The sequence below is a fragment of the Phyllostomus hastatus genome, unplaced genomic scaffold (genome assembly GCF_019186645.2).
Source record: "Phyllostomus hastatus isolate PE091 unplaced genomic scaffold, TTU_PhHast_1.1 phas_scaffold_60, whole genome shotgun sequence".
NCBI lineage: Eukaryota > Metazoa > Chordata > Mammalia > Chiroptera > Phyllostomidae > Phyllostomus > Phyllostomus hastatus.
The window spans coordinates 13,261,457-13,289,194 of NW_025334038.1; the positions used below are offsets into that span (position 1 = coordinate 13,261,457).

Below are 27,738 nucleotides of genomic sequence, written 5' to 3' on the forward strand. Positions count from 1 at the left end.
TTTGGTATGTCATATTTTCATTTTGATTTATCTCTATGTATCATTTGACTTCTTATTTTATTTATGCTTTGAACCAATAGGTGTTTATTGACATTTTGTTTAATTTCTACATATTTATCATTTATTTAGCCTTGTTCTTATACTTGATTTTCAGTTTTATAGTTTTGTTGTCAGAAACTATTCTCAGTATAATTTCAATCTTCTTTTGTTTAGGGGCTAGTTTTATGTCCCAACATATGGTCTATCCTTGATATAATGTTCCATGTGCACTTGTGAAGAGCATATATTCTATCATTTTGGGATGGAAAGTTGTGTGTCAATAAATCCATTTGCTCTAATGTGTCACTTATGGCTGACATTTCCTTATTGATGTTCTCTCTGCATGACCTATCTATTGCTGTAAGTGGGGTATTCAAGTTTCCTACTATAGTTGTATTTTTTGTTAGTTTCTCACGTTAGGTCTGTTTGTACTTGCTTTATATATTTTGTTGCTCCTAAGTTGGGTACATATATATTAATAAGTTTTATGTCTTCTTGATGAATTTACCCCTTTATCATTATAAAATGTTTATCTTTGTCTCTTGTTATCTTTTTGTCTTAAAATCTATTTAGTGTAACTATGGCTACACCTGATTTTCCCTAGATGCCATTTGCTTGGAGTGTCTCCTTTATGTGTTTTTTAAAGGCCACTTCAGATGAAAATACCACTAAAATGTGTTGATGTGTCTCTGCTTTATTTTATAGGAGATACAGGACAGAATTTTGTTATTTTTTGTGATGATTCAAGTTTATAATTTTGGAACAGCTAATATTTGCTAAAATATAGTTGTAACAGTTTTTTGTTACTTGGTAAAACACTTTAAAGTCAGTGGACTAAACCAATATAATTTTATTATTGTCCATGTATCCATATATACATACAGTACAGGTCATCTGTGTGATTTTGTTTACTTGGACTGGACCTAGCTGATGTGGGCTGGACTTGTTCTTGCATTTCTAGTCAGTCAGAGGGTCTGCTGGAAGTTGGGTGATGAAAGATGCTCAAAACTGGTGTGATTCATTTCTGTTGTATGTTGTGTCTCATCCTTCAGCTGGCTAGCCCAGGCAGTTCACCTGGCAGTGGTAGGGTACACAGGAAGCAGGGATACACAGCATTCCTTAGACGTGGCACAGTCCACTGCATTCTTTTGGCCAAGTAAGTCATTAGGTTGGTCCAGTTGCAGGGGCTGGAGAAGTAAACTCTGCATTTTGATGGAATTGCTGCAAAGTCATACTGCAAAGGGTATGGATACAGAGGGGGTTGAAAACATGGGGCTCTTTTTTTGCAAACAATCTACAAAAAGATTATTTTAGCAAACAATCTACTACAACAACATTAAGAATGAATGAGGTCTGGGACTCTAAGCCCCTAATGCTAATTGGCCTCAGACTAAGGTGAACTTTGAGTTCTACTCTGCATTTTGGAGTGTATGTATCTTTTTTCTTGTCATTAGGCTTTCTATGTTATATTTTCTGTTGTTGTACCTGCTTGTTACAGCCATTTCACTATATCCCTCTCTTTTCAAATTATACTTTGACTCACTTGATTAGAAACCAGTTGTCCAATGTCTGTTAGGAATATGTTAAAGTGATTTTTAGTAAGCTTTGTGGTACAAGGAGCTCTCCTGTTGGTGATGCATGTTCACAACTTGGAAGCATTGCTTTTTGCTGCTAGGCAATATTGCAGAGAGCTATGTTTCCAGATTACGAGGGTAAGGTCATAGATAAGAGAAATGTTACTATATTGTTTTATTTCCCATAAATGAAAGCGCTTTATATATTTCAAAATAAATTCCAACAGGGAGTACAGTGATGGTGCTCCTGTTTTTCACACCAGTCTATCCTCAGTTCTTAGCACAAGGTCTATGGCTCTAGCTAGGTAGAATGAATGACTAAATGCATGGGTGATTTTTAGTATTTCTAAACCTAAGTAGACTTGTGAAAATCCCCAGTGTTTTCTGTGTTCTAAAAAAAATGTAGTTCAGGTTAACACTTCTTTGCCTCTGAAGGGTATCACAAAGATTAGCTAATGTCAAGAAAGGGCTTTGATATGCCTACATGAAAGGCATCGCATAACTATAATGTTTTATTGTTATAATACCATAAAATGCTTTTTGGGACATATAGCTTATGTATTTTTCATAAAATTAATCTATAAATCATGTACAAAATGTATCAAATCCAAAAGCAATAGCTTTGACCTTAGAATTGCTGCAGCTGTAGTTTGATGATATACTATCCACTATATCAGCAGTAGTCTAAAGTACATTAAATGTACTTCCATATATTCAAAATGTGCAGTTAAAACAAATGCCTATGTTCTTTCAAAAATTGATTAAATGATTCAAAGTTTTTCATGTGGAGTTATAAGTATTTTTATACATTATCACAAATCTTGAAATTTTTAGTTATTTTGAGTAATTCACACGAAATGCTACTCACTTCAAAATGTTCAACAGAACTCCCTTATGATTTCTTTTTTTGAAAAGTAATCTTTGATGATATCAGAAGGTGGGACCTTTGGGTGGTGACTAGGTCATGTGGGTGGAGCCCTTGTGAACAGGATTAGTGCTCCTCTGAGAGACCTGGTAGAGCGCCCTTGCCCTTCCACCATGTGAGGGTACAATGAGAAGACAGCCATCTGTGACCCAGAAAGTGGGCCCACACCAGGCACTAAATCTGCCAACTCCTTCATCTTGGATTTCCAGCCTCTAAAACTGTGAGAAATAAATTTCTGTAGTTAAGTAAAAACTAAAAATAATCTTTGTTTCCTGATGTATATGGCTTTTAAGCCGTATACAAATGTTCACAAAGATTTTAATGATATGTCAGCACACTTAATCTTTTTGTTACACTTTGTTTTATGTTCCCAACATGGTAAATATAAGCACATTTTTTTCAAAGAAATACTTATTTCTTCTCCTCACACTATCAAACTTATGAGAAACTAAATGATGGAAATTGGTTATCATTACCAGTGTTGACAAAGAGTGATTCTTCACTTAAATATCTCTGGAGGAACAACTTTCTAAATATGATTTTCAAAAGCATGAAAAGACATATATGTCACAAGTAGACTTTTGCTTAAATAGGGTTATTTTCAAAGACCTTCAACTGCTGTATAGTAACTGTAGAAAACACATTATTCAGCAAGTATTAAATGAGAATGGTGTGTGTATTCCTTTCTCAGAGGGACTTAGCAGAACAGAAGAATGTCATTGAAAGGGTATCTCTATCACAGATACACAGTAACCTTTAAATATTTGCAAAGCATAATTCCAGGCAGCAGGCTTAGAGGGACAATTCCTCACCCCTACTGGGCTCCACAGTGGCTAGGCTGAACCTTTCTCTGCTTTTCTCCTATTTGAGTGAGATCAAGACCGTTTGTTATGAATTCTTCAGAATTTGTTGACATTACTCCTCTTTTCTCCTCCTTCTCTGAGTACAAAGTATAGTTATAAAAATACTCTGCTTTCCATGAAGCATCTGTTTTTCTGAGTGAATACTTTTTCTGAATTAGGGATTTTAAAGCCTTTATACATTGTTTGGAGTAACTTCTCATTCTTTGTATTAACTTTATTTTAGCTAAATCCTTATTTCCTAGGGGATTCTATTTATAGTACTTAGTACTGAATTGAATGTTTTATATATGTGGGTACTGTTTCAACTCTGAATATTTTGTCCTTATCTAAATCTAAGTCTAAACTATCTAAATATAAATGGACAACTCTTGACCTTGTGTGGGAGGGATCACAGTTTTGCTTTTTCCCCCTCCCCTCTTCATTTCTTAATGAGACGAACATGCATTTATCTGACTATAGTTCTTTTTTGCACTAATGAGTTGCATCTTAGGATTGGTTTTTCTGACATGTTCCCAATTGTGTGACAAGATGGTATAAATAAGGTAGTTTGTATTAGCTGCATATCTTATAGAGTATATGGAAAAGAGAATCCAAAGGATATTTTAAAAAAAGCTTTAGGCATGTTAAGGTGGATGTTTGAAATCAGGGGTTATGGATAAAGTGAAATCAGTTTTGGTCATATTACCTGTGAGGAGAATTCCAAATGTTCTTATGTACGTATTAAGATATTTATCTTATTTAATGCTTAAAAAACAAAACTATTTTGTTATCTTTCTCTTTGGAGAATCAATGAGTTCAGAAATTATTTTAACCATGTAAAATTTCAACATAACATTGAACTTTCACCCACAGTTTTTCATTTCACTCTGCATTTGGGCTCAAAATGGTCATATAGTTACAACTCAGTTTGGAATTTAAGGGGCCCTGTATCCTTAAAAATATCCTTTCTCAAGAATGTTTCATGATTTTTGAAGTTCTAGGAATGGTGGAAAGTGATGAAAATATTTGATATTTTCTCTGTGAGATTTTAAAGCATCTTCTTAAAACCTCATTCAAAGTTATTACAGAGAAAGGTTGAAAGGTAAATGGCCATGTTCAAATACACGTGATGGAAAGGACCCACTTGTCTGTTCTGGGCCTCAGGGCTTGTTGCCTGCTCCTGCACAATTTGTACTGCAGACAACACTGTCCCCTTTTCTTGGAAAAGAGCCACTGCTGTCCTTTCTTCTAACAAGTGTCATTGCTGAGCCAATTTCCACAGTCTTAGTTAAGACTGGATGGGGAAGTTGGGACGTGATGGACCTGCACCCATTTTTTTTAGGAAGTTGGATGATTTCGTGTTTCTGTGGGGAAGGTAAGATTAATTTTTTTAGCATGTGTGTAGACAGAGTGTATTTAATAGAGGGGAAAGAATCATATTGCCTCTGCATGGTAGAAAAAAGTTGAGGGCAGGCTTACTTATACTCCACAACTGCTATTTTGTATTAGGTGGCCAAAAAGTCCACATTTTTTCACCATAAAATTTAAGACACATTTTTAAAATGTTCACCAATAAATTTATTGATTTGAATATTTTGGTATGTCAGCTATCTCCTGTATGGTATAACATTGATTGTTCTCAGTTAATGTCTCAATTTGATCACTGTCCACTTCAAATCATCCAGTGGGAAGTCTCCAGCATGAAACTTGGCAAACCACCCTTGACACATTCAGTCACAGAACTCTCTCCATACACTGCACAGATCTTTTATGTTTTTGCTTTTCAGTTGTGTTTTTACCTTTCTTAAAATAACAAAGCATAATATGCCAAAATTGTTGCATATTTTCTTTCATCTTCAACATTAAAATAGCTACCCAAAAATTCACCAATTTTGATGTTTTTTTAAAATGCACACTGACACGACAGCTGTCACAATGCAGTCTAACAAAATTGTTTCTAATGACGTTAAAGACAACTAAGTGCTATTAGAGCCATCTTGTGGGAAAAACCAAACGATCTTTTCGGCCAACCCAATACCTCATACCTCTGCTATTTATAGCAGGCTGCACTGGAGAGTTGGCTGTCGGCACAACTGTGAGGTCAACAAAATTTGGTCTACTTTTCTGCAGGATGGAAAGATGAAATTAAGTGATTGAATGCCCAGGGTCATATAGTTAGAGAGTGAAGGAGCCACAGTTCAATTCCAGGCTGTCTGATTTCAAAGTCCAGGCTGTTTCTATAGCAGAGGATGAAAACAGTAAAGTCAGTGTTAAAGAGGTATACCTGAAATGTATGGGGAGGGTTCAGTTTGAAAACGTGTTTATTAAATAAATGCATAAAAGGTCAAACACACAATCATGTAAATATTACTTTGGGCAGCCAGAAGCTACACTTAGAAGGTGGATAGACATGATGGGCACTTTTATTATTCTTCTTTAAAGTACACATTTAAAAAATGTGGAATGCAAGGACAGAATTCAGGTTCTTGTCTTAGTGTCCTGGGTCTTCCCCTCATTATTTCTGGGATTTTGAACAGGTAATGTGGCTTCTTTGTAGAGTGAATATGTTGCCTACCTCTCAGGACTTTTGTTGGAATTCAATAATATATTGTAGATCAGTGGTTCTCAATTGTAACAGTTCCCTTGGGGACATTTGACAATGTCTGAGGACATTTTTGATTGCCACACTGAGGGTGGAGGGATGCTACTGCCATTAATGGGTAGAGGCCAACGATGCTTCTAAACCTCCCACAATGCACAAGACAGCCCTTTACAACAAACACTTGTCTGCCCCAAATGTCAAATGCCGAACTTGAAATCAACATTTGTGTAGAGCAAAAGCTTGGTAACAGACAACACCTCCCACATGGACTTGTTATTCATTCAGGGTTTACTGTGTGCCAAAACTATGTCAAGAGATTTATATATGTCATTTCTCTTTTTATAAGTGTACAGCTAAAAATGATTGAAGATCAAGGCAAAAAATGCTGCCCTTGATGACAGAGTGCTAAAGGGCAAAATCAAAATTTGGACTAAAGCCCATGTAACTCCAAAGCACTTCCTACAAACCTGCTTTCTCCTAGCTTAAGGTGGTTACTGTCACTGGCTCTTTGCTTTAGATATTTGCAAGGATAAATAAACATAAGCATTTAAGTTTACTTTGTGAGATACTTGAGCAGAGCCCAGCCCACTGTACTGTCCATGTGTTTATTTACATGCCTAGATGATCAGAGAAGGTGTTGTAGTTGGCTGGTATTGCCCCACTATTTCTTCTTACTCTCAGTTCAGACCACACTTCTAGGCCAATGACAGACTGTTCATATCTGCAGTCACCTCCATAGTAGAGCAAAGGGTTTAGCAACGCTGTAAGTGATGCTCTGCCTCCATCACTTATGGCACTTATCATGAGAAAAAGCAAGTCAAAGAGGGATAGTGGTGTTAACCCCAAAAAGGGACTCTTTTCAGTGAGCATTCCAAAGACTGGACATTGCTTTCACATATGTTCCGAAGGAAAGGCAGACAGGAGCTGTGGGGTCACTCCCCAAAGACTGAGTATGAAAGCTAATTTAGATTCTTGTCTTCCTCTAAGTGAGCAAAGAGGTAGTGTTATCTCTTTTCTGGGATGCAGTAGATGAGTTGCCCAACATATCCCATGGTTTATATGGTCAGTTGGAAAAAAGGAAAGGGATTCATGGCAAGACTGTATCTATCGTGAGCAGAGTAAAAGAAAACCTTAAGTCTTACTAGATGTTAGGAATCCTACTCACACTCTTCAATTACAGTAGTTCCCTCCTATCCACCATTTCATGTTCTATGGTTTCAGTTACCCATGGTCAACCACGGTCTAAACAAATTAAGTGCAAAATTCCAGAAAGCAACAATTGATAAGATTTAAATTACACACCATTCAGAGTAGCGTGATGAAATCTCGTGAGTCCTGCTCAGTCCCCACCAGGGCCATGGCTCATCCTTTTGTCCTGTGCCTCCACACTGTTCAGGCTCCCAGCCTGCTAGTCACTTAATAGCCTTTGTGGTCATCAGACCCACTGTCATGTTATCACAGAGCCTGTGCTCAAGTCACTCTCATTTGACTTAATTATGGTCCCAAAGCACAAGAGTAGTGATCCTGGCAATTCAGATATGCCAAAGAGTAGCCATAAGGTGATTCCTTAATTATAAAGTATAATAAAATATCTTGAGAAAGAGAAGCCACATTCATATACATTTTATTACAATGTATTATAATTGTTCTACTTTATTAGTTATTATTAATATATTGCTGTGCTTAATTTATAAATTAAACTTGATCATAGGTATTATGTATAAATAAAAACAACTATGTATATATATAGGGTTTGGTACTCTCTGCAGTTTCAGGCATCCACTGGGGGTCATGCTGATAATGGGGGACCATTGTATTTCAAAGTGGTATAAGCTTTTGATAATTTGTTTCATCAAGGTAGGAATTAGAATGTGCCCAGAATAATTATCTGAAATCACAAGGGGAACAAAGAGTTGTAATGACATTTTACAGTTAGTTAGTACCCAGTGAGTAGAATGTTGTGGTCCACAATAAATTTCCATATCTAGACCATGAATTAACTATTGATTTCTATAGGACAGGGATATAACAGAGGATAGTTCACTCTAAAATGACAGTGAAGCAAATGAATCCTTTTGTGGATGATTCAGAAATACTTTTCCTTGTTTTATCTGTGTGGTCTCTGTGTGGAGAAAGAACTAAAGTTCCTTACATTTTGGATATCAGTACACTGATGTTTATATTCAGAAGCATTTTAACTAAGGGGAACATGTAGCATAGAAGGAAGTCTCCTTGAGGGTACTGAGGGTGGAATAGGATGGGAGATGCAGACAAGCAGTACTTTCTGTTATAGAGGCAGTATATATTAGAGGTGTGCTTTGAGCTGTACTAATGAAATAGTAATACTAAGAAGTTAAAAGAATCAATAGGCAATATATATGCGCACACACACACACACTTATATACGAGGTCTGTTCAGATGGTATCCAGCCATGTAATATGAAAAATAGACATTTATTGAAGAAAATATAAGAAACATCATACATAGGATAATGTATGCCTCAGTCCCCTTCAAAGTAGGCATCGTGGGACCTCACACAGTTCTCCCAATTACCATCAGCTGCCCTGTCATATTTTCCTGAATCTCATAGACAGTCTGAAATCTCTTCCCTTTCAAAGGTGATTTTAGTTTTGGGAAAGGCCAGAAGTCACAGGGCACCAAGTTTGGGCTGTAGGGAGGCTGAGTCACCTGGGTGATTTGATGTTTCACCAAAAATCTCTCCATGAGACGTGATACGTGAGCGGGCATGTTGTGATGAAGATGACAATCACCAGCTGTCCATAGCTATGGCCTTCTGAATCATCCAAATAGTTTCTGCGGAGGAATGTTCAAGCTTAATGCAAAATTTGATGCAGATTCGTTGCTCTACTCACTCAGTCATTTGAATGCAACACTCAATGGCATCTACCACCCCCACTGACTAGTACAGTGAAGTTGTCATTGTTCATGAATGCACACTCCAGTCCACTCTCCTTGGCTGCAAAGTTACATTGGTGTCACAAATTATTCTTATTATATTAACAGTAGCTAGATGTTTTATGGATAGACTTCATATATTATAATATAATGTAATATATTATCCTATTATATATTTACATAACTAAATATATACATAATAAATATATATATAATGCATAAGAAATAGAATTGGCTTAAATATATGTAATACTAGTATTACACATAGTATATATTTCATATGATAATAATATAAGGTTAATATAACTCTGTGAATACATATGAATCAGTTCTGTTCATTGTGTATTATTGCAGGATGTCAGAGTCAGGTACTATTCCTGACATGGCATCCAGAGTCAATACAGCAGTGTTCTAAACTTGAAACAATGGTTCCATAACTGTAGTTCACTGATGTATGGCCAGTAAAGTACATCTTGTCATATCCTGAAGTAAAACCCAGCACAACAGAAGTTACGTGTGAAATACAGAAAAATCTCAGGTTAGAGGACATGCACCCTTTTCCACTGTGCTTTAAATTAGTGACATGTCTAGTGATTGCTCTGAATTGCCTTTCCAACATTAAGTCTTGTCACTATCCCACAGAGCTTGATCTCCTGTCTTAGATCTTTGAACGTGCTCAGCTAACACCTAACAGACATGTGGATCTCTGCTGTGGGTTTTATATCCATCTCATTCTTTGTGAATTGGGGGCAAAGCTGAGACACTTTCTGATGTTTTCATGGCTTTATGTGCTTGAGTGTTTGTATCCAGGAAGGGATATAAGTATAGGCTTTAGATTGGAAGTTGCATTTTAATCTCAACTTATGATGTGGATCCTAAAATCAAAATTATAAAAATGTTTCATTTTATGTTATCTATAAAACTTATTAAAAATATGACCAACTACCTCATCTAATAAGAGTAAAGCATCACACATACAAAATATTTCCTTTTTTGTTTTTCTTCTAATAAAGAGTGACAGAAAGAAAGAAATGTATAGACTTTTGTACACTAAGGATAAATTCTTAGGGATTCAAAATGTGTATTAAAAGTCTTAGGAAGTGTACAGAAGAGAGAACTTTAAATTTTAACTCTGCATTGTTCTAATATTTAACTAGTAACACAGCTCCTCCCTACCTACTCATCTCAGAGGATGCTGTTATTCCACTGGACACATTTGGAAAATTCCCAAATGATGCTGTGTTATCTTCAGTTCCAGTTGGATAGTGATTATACCAGGAAAGGCAGAGAGGCAGCATGGTACTTCCTTGTCCCCAGGAACTGTTAAAATTTAGTATATTTTGCTAATCATTTGTGTGCTAGTACTAAGTCTATGAAGTGGTAAGTGCTAACTTATAATAATTATTTTCATTATGTAAATGTAAACTTCTCTCATAACTGAAATGACATTTCTTCCATTTCTTTCCACTGTAAATTGAATTCCTATGAAGCACTTTGGGAAACTGTAATTACTCAGGGCGGTGGGAAGGGGTGGCAAGGCTAAAAGAGTTGACATGGGCTGCAGGCCACTGCCTCGTGTTCACCCAGCTAGAAAAGGGTGATGAGGGTAGATTTTCTTTGTGTGCTATTGAGCATAGAGCGTGGCTGTCCTGTGGGGCTGTTAGCACTTGGGCTGATGAGGGATGTATTTATTATTATTTTTCTGATTCCTTTTAATTCTCATAGGTAGTGGTGATTATTATTGTGGGTACCCATCTCAACTAAAAACATTTGGTGTATTAGAAATATAATTTTTTATTCACATTTATCTTAGTTTGATTATTTATTGAGCCCTTTTTACCATTAGAGCCCCTCATTTCTTTCTCTGGGAGGCTGTCCTTGAGTTATTGGTGCAACCTGGTCACCATGTGGATAACCCTTACTCCCAATAGGCTGGCTGGTAAGTCTCTAGAACTTCTGGGCATTCTCGGTCCTCCTTCAAGCTGCTTTCCCACAGTGCTTAGCCCTTGGATGTCTAGGAGGGCTCAGTGGCCTTGGCTTCCTCTGCTCAGACACCCCAGGCTGCTGTTTTCTTTCTGACAAAGGAAAATATAGGCTCTCCCTCTCCCTCTCCACCGACCTCTTCCTTCTCCCCTCTCCCCTTCCTCCTCTCCCCCGTCTATTCTCATGAGTTTTGTTCCAGGCCAGAGGGGTGCCAGAGAGGAAGCTTTTTTTTTTTTGAGCTGGAAGGTCTATGCCTGAGGAAGAGGACCCTTCCTCAGAAACATCCAACAGAACCATCTTATTGTATTAGACTTCTGGCAACACAGAAATCAGAGGCTTGTTGGGCTGCATTCATTTAAAAAAATGTCTTCCCATCACTTTCTTCAGATAAATCTCTGTGATTCTGTAAATAAGACATATTTCTTAAACATGTTTCTCCTATTCTCCCAACCCCACACATAGGTGGGTACTGGGTTTCTGACTCAAACTCCACCCTTCAGAAAACAATGCCACTCAAAGCCCTGCTAGGCTGTGAGAATTATGACCTTTTCTGCAGAATCCTCAGGGTTCTAGGGAGGAGCCTGCATTCTGGCAGATTTCTCGCTATTGCTTAGTTCCCTCCACTTCTGGTGCTTCCTCCTAAGGTGAAGAGTGGTCCCAGTTAACAGCCTTAACACACATCTTTCAGGCCCTTCCCTTCTTAGGTATTTTCCTGGGTGTCTAAAAGTGTAATCATGTCAACAAACTAAAGAATCCACATTAACATGTTTTTTATACCTTCTGCCAATTTTCCTGAAAATATAGAAGAAACTTAAGGCTCCTGGAAGTTCTTCTTAATTGCAAGGCTGCTTTGAGGACCATGTGACATAGTTGTTATAAAATATTGAGCATAGCGTCTGCCCCAGTGCTGTTGCTGATATTATAATGAACCTGTGACTGTTGTGATAATTCCATCTCCCATCACTTTTTAAGTTTGTGACTAGGAGGCTGGGATGATAGGATCTGCTATTTAACTGTTATTTATTTGAATCCTTCCTTTTTATTAGAAAAAATAATAGCATCTGATTGAGTTAAATTGCTTTACCAATTAGGGTATCCAGATTAGAGTTTTAAGGTCAAAAGTGTTTCTATAGCTGTGAGTATTTCAGTACATTAACATGCTAACCCAGAAAACACTGGACACACCATCCCTGAATGCATGGAATTCATGGAGCCTGGTAAGAAGGGGCCCAAAGTTGCAACAAAGAATAATGGCATTACAGATGGATTTGGGAAAAACCAGTATTTAAGAATTCTATTGGGCATTATTTTTGAGGTTTCTTCTTTTAAGCATAAGCTAGGAATCACAGAGGAGAGTTTTTTGTTTTGTTTTTTTAATTCCCTCTTTGAGACAAAACTATCAACCTATTGGTGTGATGAGTTTCCAAGGATGATATCACTCCTAAATGTATTCAGACATGAATCTGCTTCCTACAATGCTATGTGTTTCAGCTTCACATGTGGTAGTGTGGCACCAGAAGTAGACTGGTGAACAGGACTCATGTGTTTCTGCCATCATGCAGTTTAGAATTAGGTAGGAGGGACAAATACTAAACCATGGGTTATACAATTGACTTTGTAACTGCAAGAGTGATGAACACTTTATAAAAGCGTAAGGTACTATCAAAGCATTGGGAAGAGTTCCCTCAGCAAGTGACTCATGATTTGAAGAGTGAGTAGGAATTGGGCTCTAGTGGGCGAAGCATGCGATTTGGCAGCTTAAGTGACAATACATGTTGCTGCCCAGGTATGAGAGGTAGCTTGGAGCGCTGGAGGAACCGAAAGATGGCCAATGTCACTGGAGAGCAGTGATTGAATGTGGGTGGACCAGGAGATCAGAAGCTAAAGGGGTGGAATGGGGCCAGATAAGGTAGGCACTGGTATGTCATGTTAACAATTTTGTTATCCTTTATTCTGAGAGGAATGGGAAGCTGTGGATGAGCTTTAAGTATGGAAATGACAAACATGTCACACCACAACCAAAGGGGTACAAATTTGCATTATTCAAAGATATATGTCTACAATATAGAAGAAGAATTGATGGCATGGGTGGAGTGGGGTGGGAGAGGAGACTCTGGAAGCCCAGATAAGAGGCTACTGCTCTCATTCTTAAGAGGAAAGGTGGTGGTTTGGATGAGGGTGGTGACAGTGGGGGTGAAGCAGCAGGTTGGATTGTGTCTGGGAGGTAAAGCTGAGGGGGGTGATTGGATTTGATGTTTGTAAATAGAGTCTTCAGGATGCTCACTAGACTATATAGAGCAAATAGGCATTTCTAGTTGTTTCTACATAGAAAATTTATTGTGATTCAGCCATGGTACTGCTGTTTCTCAAATATTTTTTCAAATATAACTGGGAAATATTTTTCAGAGCATAAGAGTAGTGTCTCAAATAGTTTTAAAATTACTGTTTCAACACAGGAATAGTTATTTCTTTGAAAAAAGAAATTAGATGGACTAAATGTTCTTTGCAAAAAATGCAGCTTATGCTTTATTCTTTCTCACTACCCATCATGAATGTCCGGAACTAGAGACGTGTGTTGAGAAGCAGATATACTCCATGTAGTCATTAGACAATTAAAGTTAAGAAAAACTATTATCTCAAGTGTGTCCTAGAGTAATTTTGTTCTAGGAAAAATTAATTTTTGAGTTGCATTAGTAGCAAACGAAATGGATGCCACCTGGCCCTTTTGCTTTATGTATTTGTAAAGCTGGTGTGCATATCCCAACATTGCTGCCTTAGCAGTGAACGTCTGATTGACAATACACAAGGCCTCCATTATCAAGCCCAATGTGTACTGATTATTCACTGTGGAATTAGCACTTTATTATCTCCCGGGCATGGGGATACGGTTTAAGAAGCATCTCCCAAGCACCTGTTACAGTATGCTTTCTGTGTGGGATAAAGAAAACAGATTTCTGGGCCTCCTGAAGTGTATTCACTGCTTGAATAGCCAATAGGCTAAGGGAGAAAGTCCTTCAGAAGAACACAATGAGGAACTTGGCTTTACTCTGTTTCTGACTTAATCTTCCTTGCCTTTTCCACTTAACTGATACAAAATGGCTGAGTAAATGATTTTCATCCATTTCTCCAGGGAATTGAGAGGGCTTAACTGAAGCGTTTATTGTAAGTAAAGTCAATGTTGAGTGAAGCACCATTTATGGGATGAGAAAACACCATAAATATCAGTTGACAGGTATCAGAGCCACAGGAATTCCAGGGCCACCACTTGGGCCAGGCCATTGAGCTGGGACAAGAAACTTTAGGTGGGAGAGGAGGGGCAGGGTTCTGGGTCCTCACACCAGCTGCACTCAGAACAGAACCCCTTCCAAACATATTTTACCTACGGGCTTTGCAAGGCTTCATTTGCTTAAGAGATATTGCTGTTAAAAGCAGTTAAACAGCAGTCATTGTGGAAAAGCTTTGAAGTCAATGAATGGTGGAGACTTGCAGTCTCAGGGCTTCTGAGCTATTTACCTTGACCAAGTTCTTTGACTACATGCTTTGAATAGTCCCATGCAGCAAAGCAGAGCAGTGTCAATAATACATGTACGGTCTTGGGAAGACAGTAGGTATTCAGAAAACTGAATAGTTTTTGCTGCTACTAATATTGCTATAGTTTTTCTAGGGACAGGTAATTTCTAATTGGTGCCTGAGGCTTCTTGTGCATGCTAAACCCCTGAAACTTGCTAGATGTTCTTGAACAGGAACTTGGTCATGTCCTCAAGCAGACAAAGGCAGGAGGGACCCCATTTCATGGGATCGATTGTGAAGAGTCCCTGAGAGCAACCATCAGCCTCAGGTGCTAACCCAGGAGACTGAAAAATCTCAGTATTAACAGGCAGTTTATTGCTTGTGTTTTTTCTGTTTTTATATAATTTCCACTTTTTTGTTGTTTTTTTCTCCCTTCCTCCCCACACACCTCAGATTACAACCATTTAAAGTCCTTATTCTTCCTTTGTCTCAGAGCTGTTACAATCACTGGATTGGGTGTCTGGGATGGAATTGTTGGTCCCATTTCTGCTCAAAATGACTATGTGACCTTGGGCAAGTAATTGAATTTGTTTGGGCTTTATTTCCTCCTCTAAACACTGTGGGCTATAGCATTCCCTTTTCATTACCACATTCTAGACAGTTAGCAGGTTATAGGGTTTAGTGATCTAAAAAGATCCACTTTGTGTCAGAATGCAGTGGAGTGTAGGGTTTGGCACAAATAATGTTGCTTTTTCATTACAAAATCTTTTATTACAAAATCATTGGCATGTAATTCTGTAACATAACAATATTACACTCAAGCAGCCATGTGACATTTTAGTGAAATGTTCAAATTAAAACTATAAATTATTACACTCTACCCACCACACTCAACCAAGTGTTACTTCCGCTGGTCCCTGTATAGGAGACAAGAGTCTCTTTTAGGCTTCAGAATTTTTAGCAAGTGAACCGAAATCAAAAATATTGATAAACAATTTTTAAAGGGTAGTTTTCTGTCTGTGGTATTTGCATGAACTGATGAGTCATTCAGATATATGTATTTCCAGTCTGCTTTGCTGTTGAACTATTTTTAATGGATGTTCTAGCCACTGGCAACTAGCAATTTGTAGTCATAAGTGATAAGTAACAGAGGCACTTTGCTTTTCAGTCAGAGGCATCTGGCCACAAAGATGAAATGGACTTAGAACATGCTGTTAAGTGTCAAACAAAGACACAATCACATGGATAGAGCTTGGGATGTTAGCAGCAAAGCTTGTGCTTACTTTGGAGTTTAAATATTCAGTCCAAATGCTCAGTGGTGTTCTCACATGGAATCACAGACTGTCTTCAAATGTAAATGAAAAGGAAGTTATATCTGAAAGCTTTTAACTACAGCAACAGTTAAATTTTTCTGAAGATAGTTATTGGAATATTTTAATACACATGTCCTTCAGATCACAAATGCATGTTTTAGAAATAGTTTTACTATTAATGAAGGATATTTTTGGTTTCTGTAAAAAGTGCAATGGAGTTTTCTAATGAAATGCATTAAGGCTTAAATTCCTTCTCATTTAATGATTTTTTTTATGTTGTTACATTTCCTATGTTGTATTTCTATTGATATCTGACGCATAACTCACTAATGGCCGTCACTAATGAACATGTTTTCTCTGCGAGTTTAGAGAGTATGGAGTGGCTTTGTGCGTCATCTGCTAAGGAAGGTGATTAATTATCATGATAGATTTAGAAACGTGGTCTTGGAAATTATCCTTTCCCAACTCCAGGTTTACTGCGTTAGAGATAATAGGCTCTGAAAAATCAAAGGACTGACACGGTTAACCCTGTGTTTATAGTAAGTATAGATAGGCCTGCAGGAGGGATCAAATGTCCTCTTCATGAGCGAATTGGCATGACATTTAGTGCACTGATTTTGAAAGGTATTTAATGTCTTATTCATGTTTTTCAAAGATTTATTTATTTATTTATTTTTAGAGAGATGGGTAGGGAGGGAGAAAGAGAGGGAGAGAAACATCCATGTGTGAGAGATGCATCAACAGGTTGCCTCTCACAGGCTCCCAACCAGGGACCTGTCCCACAACCCAGGTATGTGCCCTAGGCTGGGAGGAGGACCAGTGACCCTTGGGTTCCCAGGCCGGCACTTAATCCACTGAGCCACACTAGACAGGGCTTGTCTCATTCATTTATATATTGCCAGAGTCTAATACACTCCTTTTCAAGTAGCAGGTAATTAATCATTGTTATTTTAATGAATGAATACTCAGATGACACTTTTTTCATTTCTTGGGTTATTTGATATATTTTAGAAGTGTGATTTCTAAAGAATGCCATTCCTTAGGTAATTGTGTACTATGTAAATGGAGATATTACTTTAATTATTTCATGGTTGATATGAAAGCTTTTTGAAAAGTTACTACATAAAGTTCAAGGTATTTCTTGGAACTGAGACATATTATAGGTAAGCAAATGTTGTTTGATCTTGCATTTTGTAATTCTGTTTTATGAGTGCTTTGATGTAGTGATGACCTACAAATAATTTGTTTAAGATACTAAAGCTCTGCATTGGCATTTATGTCATTCCTCAACCCCTTTGTTCAAGTTAAAAGCAAAGTAATGTCAGGATAATAAAAGCTGTGATTAAAAATGAATAATAAAACAAACATCTCTTCCTATTCCTTGAATGGTATTAAATCAGGGTTGCTGCCTGCAACAGTGCAAGAGCTTTGGGGAATGTGGTTAGTGTCTCTCTCCTCCGGAATTCTCTCCCTCCTCCCCCAGACCTCATAGTGAATGCCACACCTAAGATTCGGGCATTCAGTAGGCTATCTTAAATGTGATGATTTAGATAGGGTGACACATACATCTAAACTAATCCAGTTAAAGATAACTTAATTAAGAGAATAAAATTCACCAGCATTTTTCTGCTTCTAGAGGAATATTACATTAGAGCATTCAGATCATTGCACCTTCTGCAAAATGAGGGGCAGGAAAAAAATCACAGTCTTAAATATGAATGTGACCTGAGAGTTCATCATGCTACCCTTCCAGTCCAAATAATTTACACCTACACAAGAATTTTTACGTGTTAATTGAAACAGACATGACTTTAAATACAGAGCACTTTATTCCAGGGTAACTGTGTTTATCTCACAGAAAGAGTAGTAAGTTGCAGGTGGATATTGTTTTTGTATAACGTTGGTCCAGTTAAACAAGTACAGAATTGCTACTCCTAATATACCATTAAAACATTTTCTGTAAATACAACACAATATGAGTTTTAGTTTAGAGCCAGGTTATGTTTGCAGTTAAACTTTTAATTCTTTAATTGTTGTAAATTTTGGTTTATTTGTATTACTTGAGACTTGTTTTCAGTTAAAAAATATAAAGTGACTGGTGTTTAAAAACAGAGGTTTGTTATATTTATCTTTATTTTTTTTAATCTTTTTTTTAAGATTTTATTTATTTATTTTTAGAGAGGGAAGGGAGGGAGATAGAGAGAGAGACAGAGAAACTTCAATGTGCGGTTGCTGGGGGTTATGGCCTGCAACCCAGGCATGTACCCTGGCTGGAAATCAAACCTGGGACACTATATTTATCTTTAAACTATTTAACTTAATTGAGCATATTTTATGTATACAATAAATTTAAAGGTGATGTTCTTTTTCTTCAGGCAGCTGATCACAATTTTAATATGTTCTTTCATTTATGAACTTGGACAAAGGATGTAAGATGCCTTAAACTGCAGGTCACATTTCACTTTAATATGTATGTTTTTTTAAAAATGGCAAAATCCCTCAGGGCTGTGTGATTTTCACTATTGTGAGTGTTTAAAGTTCATTGCCAAATATAACTGAATAAATCATGCAACACATTTTCTCTCTATTCCTGAAAAACAAAAATTACTATAGGTTAATTGCTGAGAGGTCTTGTCTCCATTTCATATGTTTTACTTGCAATTTGTTTTTCATTTATTCTAAGCAAACACAAATCATTTTACATTTGCTTGTCATTTACATGTTGTTTTTTGTCTCCCTTAGCATAAGGAGAAACTATTATTCCTTGACTGTGCCTTCCTAAATATACTGACTAATGTTTATAAATATGCATGTATCTTATCTTGCAAGAGTTACTATCCTATATTTCCAAGGCCTGGAGGGGAAAATCATTGCTCACATACTGCCACGATTATTTGTTCTACTCATATTCAAGTGAATGTTAACTAACAAATAGAAGAGGACATAGCTAAGCTACAAACAAATCTGCCCTGTGGTTTTAGCATCATATATACCAACGCACACACTGGAAGGGGCTCTTTTCAAATGCAGGGCAAGAGCTCACACTAGGAGTCACACAGGCCTGAAGTCCTGTTCTAGTTGATGGAGTAGCACTGTGCCCTTGCAAGTGCTTTGTAACTTTTCTGAGGTTTATTTTTCCCAGTTGATAAAATGCACTCACTAGCCTCACCTCATGGGACTGCTGTAAGGAACAGAAAGGAAGGTACTTGGCAAATCACTAGTAGTGTAATATAAACCAGCTCTCTTAAACACAAAAACAAAAAACAACCTTGATTTGCCTTGATTTGTAGTGTGGTATAAATCCTCTCACCATGACCAGTTTCCAACTATGAATGATTTAACAGCCACCTCAATAAATGGCAGTAATTATTTCTTAAAAGGTACCTTTTGTATTCCATTGATCTAGGAAACATGGTCCTGTTTGGTAAAATCCTGTATAGATGAAGGGTATGAAAGCTAAGGAAAGAATAGTAATTTATAATGCTTAAAATATTAATGATTTCAAATAACAAAAAAGCTACCATCACTCTTTTAGAAGTAGGTGAAAAAATGGTAAGAAAACAACATTTAATAATAAGAAATGTGTTAATTAAATGATCTAAAAGTAATAATAGGGATCACTTGGTAAAATGTTCTATGTGATTCAAATTTGATGTTAACTTTTTTCAAGATTAGTTAGAAATGATTCAACTTTTCTGGTTTTAGATTCTTTAATCTACACAAAAAATTGTAATGAGAAAATTGTGTATTTGACACTTAAACAAATAGAGATAAACTGACAGCCATCATTTTAAAGCCCAATGCTTTACCAAAAAGCTTCCTTTAGTTTTATCCAATAACTGTTTTATATCATTCAAAGCTGATTTTTTATTATAAAAGTTTGCTGCAATCATACATTTTCCTTTTTTGGTTGAAATATCCCTTTACTGGGTAACTGATAATTTTTTTTTGGTAATAATAAAATTTGCATGTGTAGTGTGACGTGAGGGATAAGGGCTGGCATACTTACACTGAAACTGCTCTCAAACATCTGCACATAATAACCCTGAAAATACTTTTCATGTAACCATGAACATTTCAATATACAAAGTGGAAAACCATGGGTGATCTAGCAGGATATCCTGAGATTTGAGACCAGTTGATTAAATTAGTTTGTGCTGAGGGCACCCTTTCCCAAGTGCATTTCCTGGGCCACAAACAATGCTGGACGACATGCCTGGGAAAGCCTCTGACCAACCCAGGGGCATTCAGTGAGTAAAGGTTTCCAATGACACTCCTCTGTCCATTTTAGCAAGAAGAGTCTCTAATACTGAGGTACTAAAGGTAGACAGTGTTTTCTAGGTTAATATTTCCCACAAAGCAACAAATCACTGGAACTGTAGCTATGCATGGTATTGCCTCCAATAACAAGTTTACGTATCCAGAACAGGGCTGTGAGGAAGAACTGGGATGACTATGTACATTAGAACCCCCCGAACATTGTCCTGCTAGAGTGAGAGATCCTCACTGTGGCGTGTGACCCTGTTTCTCTGGGGCTGCCTATGTCTCTTTCTAAATGCTTCTGACTGTGTACACACGTACTGTTCCTAGAAATGTAATAGATGTGCTTGAAAATATGTTCCATGAAGTAATTAAGTAGCATTTTGGGTGTTTGATCAGATTTGGGGAAAGAAAGACTCTATTTTCTTCCTTTCGCTTGTGTAAATTAAAACATTTCTCAGGCTGCAAATTTTTTTTTATGATTATCACAATGCTAGTACAGGGGCAGAGGTTACATGACTCAGTTGACGAACATTTTTTCAGGTTCATATTACGTATTTAAGTAAAGTGAAAGGGATAAATCTATTTTTTTTTTGTTGACACAAAAGGGAATTACTTGGAGTCCTTGTAAAAACATATATGATCAACCTTCTGGACAAGCCAACTGGTATGTCTATAGAATAAATAGATAGAAAAAAATGTGAGAAACATCGATTGACAGGTCTTTCAATTGTTCATTTCTTGGATATTTTCCAATAAAAACTAATTAATTTAAAGATTTGGCATATTACAAGGTAATATTGAAAGCTTTTCCAGGAGTCAATACCTATCAGAAATCAAAATAGGCGTATTCAAAGATTGTTGGAGCAGGGTTTCCATAAGCAATTCAGTGCTAATTCTTCTTCTATTACCTTATTTTTATTCCCCAATTAGATTTTTCTTTTTTATGCAATTTACTCTGTAAACAAAAACCAAAATTAGGACAACTATTTATAAAATGAAAATATATTTAAGATACTTTGGCAGGTTATTTTTTAATAACCCATTTCTTTTCTGAACTCTTCAGGGTATGGGCAGAAACACTGAAAACCTGATAAATCCCACTTTATTAAAACATGGATTTAGGGCTTTCTTTTAAATGAAACACTGCCTAACCAGAAAGTATTAATTTTGAGTTAGATATACAAGCTATGGAACATAATAATTACAATGATTCCCATCATCAAATGCATATTATGTATTTGGCACCACATTATATCATTAATCCCAAAACATCTCTATACATCAGTGATTTTTATTATCTTTTCCCTATGTACTTAAGGAAACAAAGGCTGAGAAATTTGAAGTAATTTGTCCAAGTTTACAATGCTGGTAAGAGAGTACATAAAGGCCAACTGATGGAAAGTCCATATTCTTAACCACTAAATTATATTGTCCACCGAAATTCATAATTCAACATTTGCTGTGTTGGGAAGTATGCAGATCGTTCTGTGTTTGTGTGGATGGTGGCACAGGATCTCTGAGTAATTGATACCTTGTGTTTCTGCCTGTAGGTCCCTGGGGAAGGTGTACAGGAGACTGTGGGCCTGGAGGAGTCCAGGCTCGCACATTGTGGTGCTTTCACTTTGAAGGTTGGACAAGTCACCTCTCTAACTGTGATGAGAACAATAGGCCTCCAAAGGAAAGAAGCTGCTTCCGAGTCTGTGACTGGCACAGCGACCTCTTCCATTGGGAGGTGTCTGACTGGCACCACTGTGTGCTTGTTCCCTCCGCCCTGGGCCAAACCAAGCCTCGCACTGCAGAGTGCGTGACGGCTCAGCATGGACTGCAGCATCGAACTGTGCGCTGTGTTCAGAAGTTGAACAGAACCTTGGTTGTAAATGAAATATGTGAACACTTTGCTCCTCAACCCCCTACAGAACAAGCTTGCCTCGTTCCTTGCCCCCGGGACTGTGTTGTATCCGAGTTCTCACAATGGTCCAAGTGTAGCAACGGATGTGGGAAGCAGCCGCAGCACAGAACTCGTGTGGCCATCGCTCCGCCTCTCTATGGAGGTTCTCAGTGTCCCAATCTGACTGAGTCAAGAATCTGTGACACTCCCATTTCCTGTCCTCTTGGGGAAGAGGAATATACTTTTAGCCTTAAAGTTGGACCGTGGAGTAAATGTAGACTGCCTCATCTTAAGGAAATTAACCTAAGTGGAAGAATTGTTGTGGATTTTAGCTCTGATTCAAAGGAACCAGCCTTGAGACATCAAAGTTACAAGCCACATCACCATGCCAAGCCCTGGGATATAGAGATAGGTTATCAAACCCGCCAGGTTTGGTGTACCAGAAGTGATGGAAAAAATGCTATGTTAAGGTAGGAGGCCTTCAGTGCTTCTACCTTTAACTCACCTAAATATTGTACAGTATAATTTTATCAAGTTTCTTTCTGATTTTCTACAAATGAATAATTGTAATGAGGTTTAGAGTTTGAGATTTGAGAAGTTTTATTTGAGAAGTCCTCTATATCAATTATAAAAATTTTAGAGTGTAGATCAGACAATGCTCTGAATTTCTGTATAATTGATAGTGCAACTATATTGGATGTCATATATTTCCACATTTTATCAAATAACTAGTTAAAACAAAAATCTTTTGTTACTATAGTAACAAAGATATGATAATATTCAAGTTCACTCTCAATTCATGTGTGATATAAATTATTTAAATTACTACTTATCACTTTTCATAATATTTGTTTCTTAAACTTATTTTCTTTTGTTTGTTTAGTTTTGTTTCCATGATTAAGAAGTTCTTTTTAATATTTGAGATGTAGATTTTTTATAGTAGTGATATTGAGTAATATCAATAGTTAATCCAAGACTACTTTCTTTGGCATTGATTTGATAAAATATTAATCTGAACAGCAAGAATTAAAATTACAACCTATAGAAGGAATAAACAAAAACTTTTCAAAGCAAAAGTTTAGGCTTCAAAATTATTTGTAATTGTTTTATTTTAAATTCTAGTATAATGAATGCATCATGACATAAGCCCAGAGAACTATGTTGAAAGTAATGTTTGTTTAATTTTCCCCCAGAAAGTCTTAAATGGAAGCACTGATATATTGCCAAGTTTCTTCCAAATTAAGATGCCTTTCAATAGCATTTAAATTACTAAATGATGAAAGACTCATCTTTAGAATTAATTATCATCATCAGTTACTGTTTTCTCGGGATGCACAGCTGGCTGGGAGAGCCTCAAAAGGCTACCTCTACAGTTCAAGAACGAAGTAATGTGATGTTTTTTTCTTCAATTGACTTCACAAGTGGGGATATTTTATTTTTGATGCTTCATTCTGATTTATGCCATATATAGTTTTCAAGTCCATTGAAGAGTGATTTTCTGTCTTTTTATTGCCTGCCTCTATGAAGCCCGCAAGATTAAGCAGATGATTTGGGTGATTATTGTTTGAATATGGATGTGTAATACTGTAAAAACATTGTTTTCTTTATATCCCACATTAGATTATCACATAGAATGTTTTCATTTTTACTTTGCTTGTTTATATTATATTCTTTTATAAATATTAATAGACCATTTTTGGAGCAGTTTTATATTTACAAAAAAAGTGAGTGGAAAATACATTTCCCATATACCTTCTCATCACTTCCCTCCACACTACACCTTTTCACGCACATACCTTGCATTGGTGTAGTATATGTTACAATGGAAGAACCAGTATTGATACATTATTGTAGGCTATACTACTTTAGAGTTCACTGTTGTGTTATATATTCTATGGGTTTGTACAAATGTATCCATCACTGCTGTATCATGCAGAATAGTTTCACTGCCCTAAAAGTCTCCTCTATTGCATCTATTAATCTTCCTCTTCTTCTTCCTGCAGCCCTGTTAACCAATGATCGTTTATTGTCTCCATAGTTTTCCCTTTTCTAGAATGTCATAAAATTAGATTGATGCAGTATATGGCATTCTCCATTTAGCTTCCTTCACTTAGCAATATTCTTGTACGGTTCCTCCATGTCTGTTCAGGGCTTGATAGCTCAGCTCTTTTTATTACTGAGTATTCCATTGTCTGGATGTACCACAGTTTATTTATCCATTCACCTATTGCAGGGTATCTTGATTGCTTCCAAGTTTTGGTAATTTTATATAATGCTGCTATAAACATTCATGTGCAAATTTTTATGTGAACACATGTTTTCAGTGCATTTGGATAAATATCAATCAGCATAATTCATGGACAGTATTATAGTAAGAATATGTTTAATTTGTAGCAAATTGCCAAGATATCTTTCAGTGTGGTTGCATAATTTTTCATTCCCAACAGCAATGAATGAGATTTTCAACTGCTTCACATCTGACCAGATTTAGTGTTCTCAATGATTTGGATTTTAGCCATTTTAATAGATATGTAATGGTATCCTATTGTTTTAGTTTGCAATTCCTTAATATATGGTATTTACTCTCTTTCCTTATGTTTATTTGGAATCTGAAAAGATGCCAAATCTTCTGGTGAGGTGTCTCTTTAGATCTCTTGTCTATTTATTGAGATGTAGAATTTTTCCTTACTGTTGAGTTTTAAGAGTTTTTTTTTTTGTATAGTTTGAATACCAGCCCTTATCAGGTATGGGTTTTGAAAATATCTTCTAATTTGTGACCTATTTGTTTATTCTCTTAACAACGTCTTTTACAAAGAAGTTTTTTAGTTTAACGAAGTCCAATTTATCAATACTTCTGATGGATCATTCTTTGGTGTTAAATCTAAAAAAAAAAAAATCACCCAAAACAACATCAATTATATTTTTTCTTACTTTATTTTCTAAAAGTTATATATTTTACACTTAGGTTTATGATCTACTTTGAGTGAATTTTTCTGAAAGGTATAAGTTCTTGATTCCCCATTTTTTTCTATAACCATTTGTTGAAAAAGACAATCCTTTCTCTACTAAATTTCCTTGCTCCTTTGTGAAAGATAAGTTTACTCTATTTGTATGGATGTATTTCAGGACTACCTTTATTGCATTGACCCATTTATATATTCCTTGCCAATTACACACTGTCTTAAATACTAAAGCTTTATTGGAAATCTTGAAGTTGGGTAGTGTCAGTCCTCTAGACTTTTTTTCACACTTTACTAACTGTTCTGGGTCTTAAGTCTTTTCATATAAACTTTAGAACCATTTTGTCCATATCTACAAAATAATGTTCTTGTATTGTACAGATCGGTTTGGGAAGAACCGATCCATTTATGTACATGGACTAGCTCTTTTTATTTATTTGAAGTTTCTTTGATTACTTTCATCAGAGTTTTGTACTTTTTTCATATAGATCTTGTCCATATTTTGTTAGATTGATACTTAAGTGTTTCATGTACTTTTGGTGGTAATATAAATGTATTGTGTTTTTAATTTCAAATTCTATGTTTTCATTGCTTTTATACAAGATAAAGGTTGACTTTTGTATATTAATCCTGTATCCTGCAATCTTATTATAATTACTTATTAGTTTTAGGAATTTTTTTTCATTGTTGTGTTTATTATTGCTGATTCTTTGGGATTATTTGTGTAGACAACTATATTGTATATAAACAATTTCATTTCTTCCTTTTCAATCTTTATGCCTTTTATTTCATTTTCTTGTCTTATTGCATTATCTAGGACTTCCATTATGATATAAAATAGGAGTACCTGTTCCTAATCTTAACAGAAAGGCATCTGTTTTTTCACCCTAAATGTGATGTTAACTATAGATTTTTATAGATATTCTTTATCCAGTTGAAGAAGTTACCCTCTATTCCTAGTTTGCTGATAATTTTTATCATGCATAGGTGTTTGTTTTTGTCAAATGCTTTTTTGTGTATATTTAGGTAGGATTATATGATTGAAAAAATCTCATCTGAGGATACCTAAGATATGTTTATTGATTTTAGAGAGAAAGAGGGAGGAAGGGGGCAGGGAGGGTGGGAGAGAGAGGGGGAAAGAGAGAGAAAAACACTGATGTGAGACAGAAACATTTATTGGTTGCCTCCTGTATAATCCCCAACCCAGGACTGAACCTTCAACCTAGGGAAGTGCCCTGACCAATAATCAAACCCACAACCTTTGGGAGTACAGGACAATGTTCCAACCAACTGAGTCACCTGTCCAGGCCATGATTTTTTTTCTTTAGTCTGTTGATATGAGAGATTGTATTACTTGATTTTTGAATGTTGAACAAACTTTGCACACCTGGAATAAATCACTCTTGTTTGAGATATATTTTATATATATATTTAAATATTTTATTTATTTATTTATTTATTTTTAGAGAAAGGGGAAGGGAAGGAGAAAGAAGGAGAGAAACATCAATGTGTGGTTGCCTCTTGCATGCTCCCATGGGGGACCTGGCCTGCAACCCAGGTGTGTGCCCTGACTGGGAATCGATCTGGTGACCCTTTAGTTCATAGCCCATGCTCAATTCACTGAGCTACACCAGCCAGGGCATATTTATATTTTTTACTTATTGATTTTAGTGAGTGAGCAGAGAGAGAGAAAGAAAGACTGATTTGTTGCTTCACTTATTTATGCATTAATTGGTTAATTCTTGTATGTGTCCTGAATGTGGATCGAACCTACAACCTTGCCGTATTGGGATGATGCTCTAACCAACTGAGCTAGCCTTCCAGAGTGAGATGTATTTTTTAACATATGTTGTTGGATATTATTTGCTAATATTTTGTTGATAACTTCTGCATACATGTTCATGAGACATATCATTCTTAATTTTCCTTTCTTGTAATGTCTTTGTTCACTTTTGGTATTAGAGTAATGCTAGCCTCATGGAACGAATTGGGAAGTATGTCCTCTGCTTTTATTTTCTGAAATAGGTTGTAAAGAATTGGGATTTTTTTTTTCTTGAATGTTTGGTGGAACTTAATAGGGAACCCATCTAGTCCTGGTGCTTTATGTTTTGACATGTTATTAATTATTGATTCAATTTATTTAATAAATATAGATCTATACAGATCATAGATTTCTCCTTTTGTGAATTTTGGCAGAGTATGTCATTTAAAGAATTGATTCATTCACCTGAGTTATCAAATTTGTGGGCAGAGACTTGTTTATAATATTCCTTTATTATCCTTCTAATGTCCGATGGATCATTAATGATGGCTCCTCTTTCATTACTGATGTTAATATTTTGTATCTTCTCTCTCTTTTTTTACTTATTTAACCTATTCATCATTTTTATTGAACTTTTCAAAGAACCAGCTTTTGATTTCATTTATTTTTCAAATTTATTTGTTTCCAATTTTATAGATTTCAGTTATAATTTTTGTTATTTAATTCTGCGTACTTTGAATTTAATTTGCTGTTCTTTTTCTAATTTCCTAAAGGAAGTTTAGGTTATTGATTTTAGATGTATATTCTTTTTTTATCTTTCATTTTTTAATTTTATTTTAATCATTGTTCAAGTACAGTTTTCCCCCTTTTACTCTCATTCCAGCTCACCCACCCAACCCTCCCCACTTCCTTCCCATTACCACCCTCCCCCTAGTTTTTGTCCATGTGTCCTTTAAATTTGTTCCTGTAAATCCTTCCCATTCTCCCCTGAAATTCCCTCTTCGGTATATTCTTTTTTAATATGAAAATTGAATGCCATACATTTTCCTCTTAGCACTGCTTTTATTTCATCCGACAAATTTTAATTTTGGTTTTGTTCAAAATATTGTTTAATTTTTTGATATGTTTTCTCTGGTCTATGTATTATTTAAAAGTGTGTT

The 27,738-nt window shown here is 36.1% G+C and overlaps 1 protein-coding gene across 1 annotated transcript in view; it reads left to right on the forward strand.

The window, feature by feature from the left end:
* Positions 1 to 27,738, forward strand: part of THSD7B (thrombospondin type 1 domain containing 7B) — a 776,886-nt gene that overhangs the window by 143,315 nt on the left and 605,833 nt on the right. Inside the window, exon 2 of the mRNA XM_045826088.1 lies at positions 21,519 to 22,326. Within this exon, the coding sequence (XP_045682044.1) occupies positions 21,519 to 22,326 (808 nt within the window). The remainder of the gene's footprint in view (positions 1 to 21,518; positions 22,327 to 27,738) is intronic.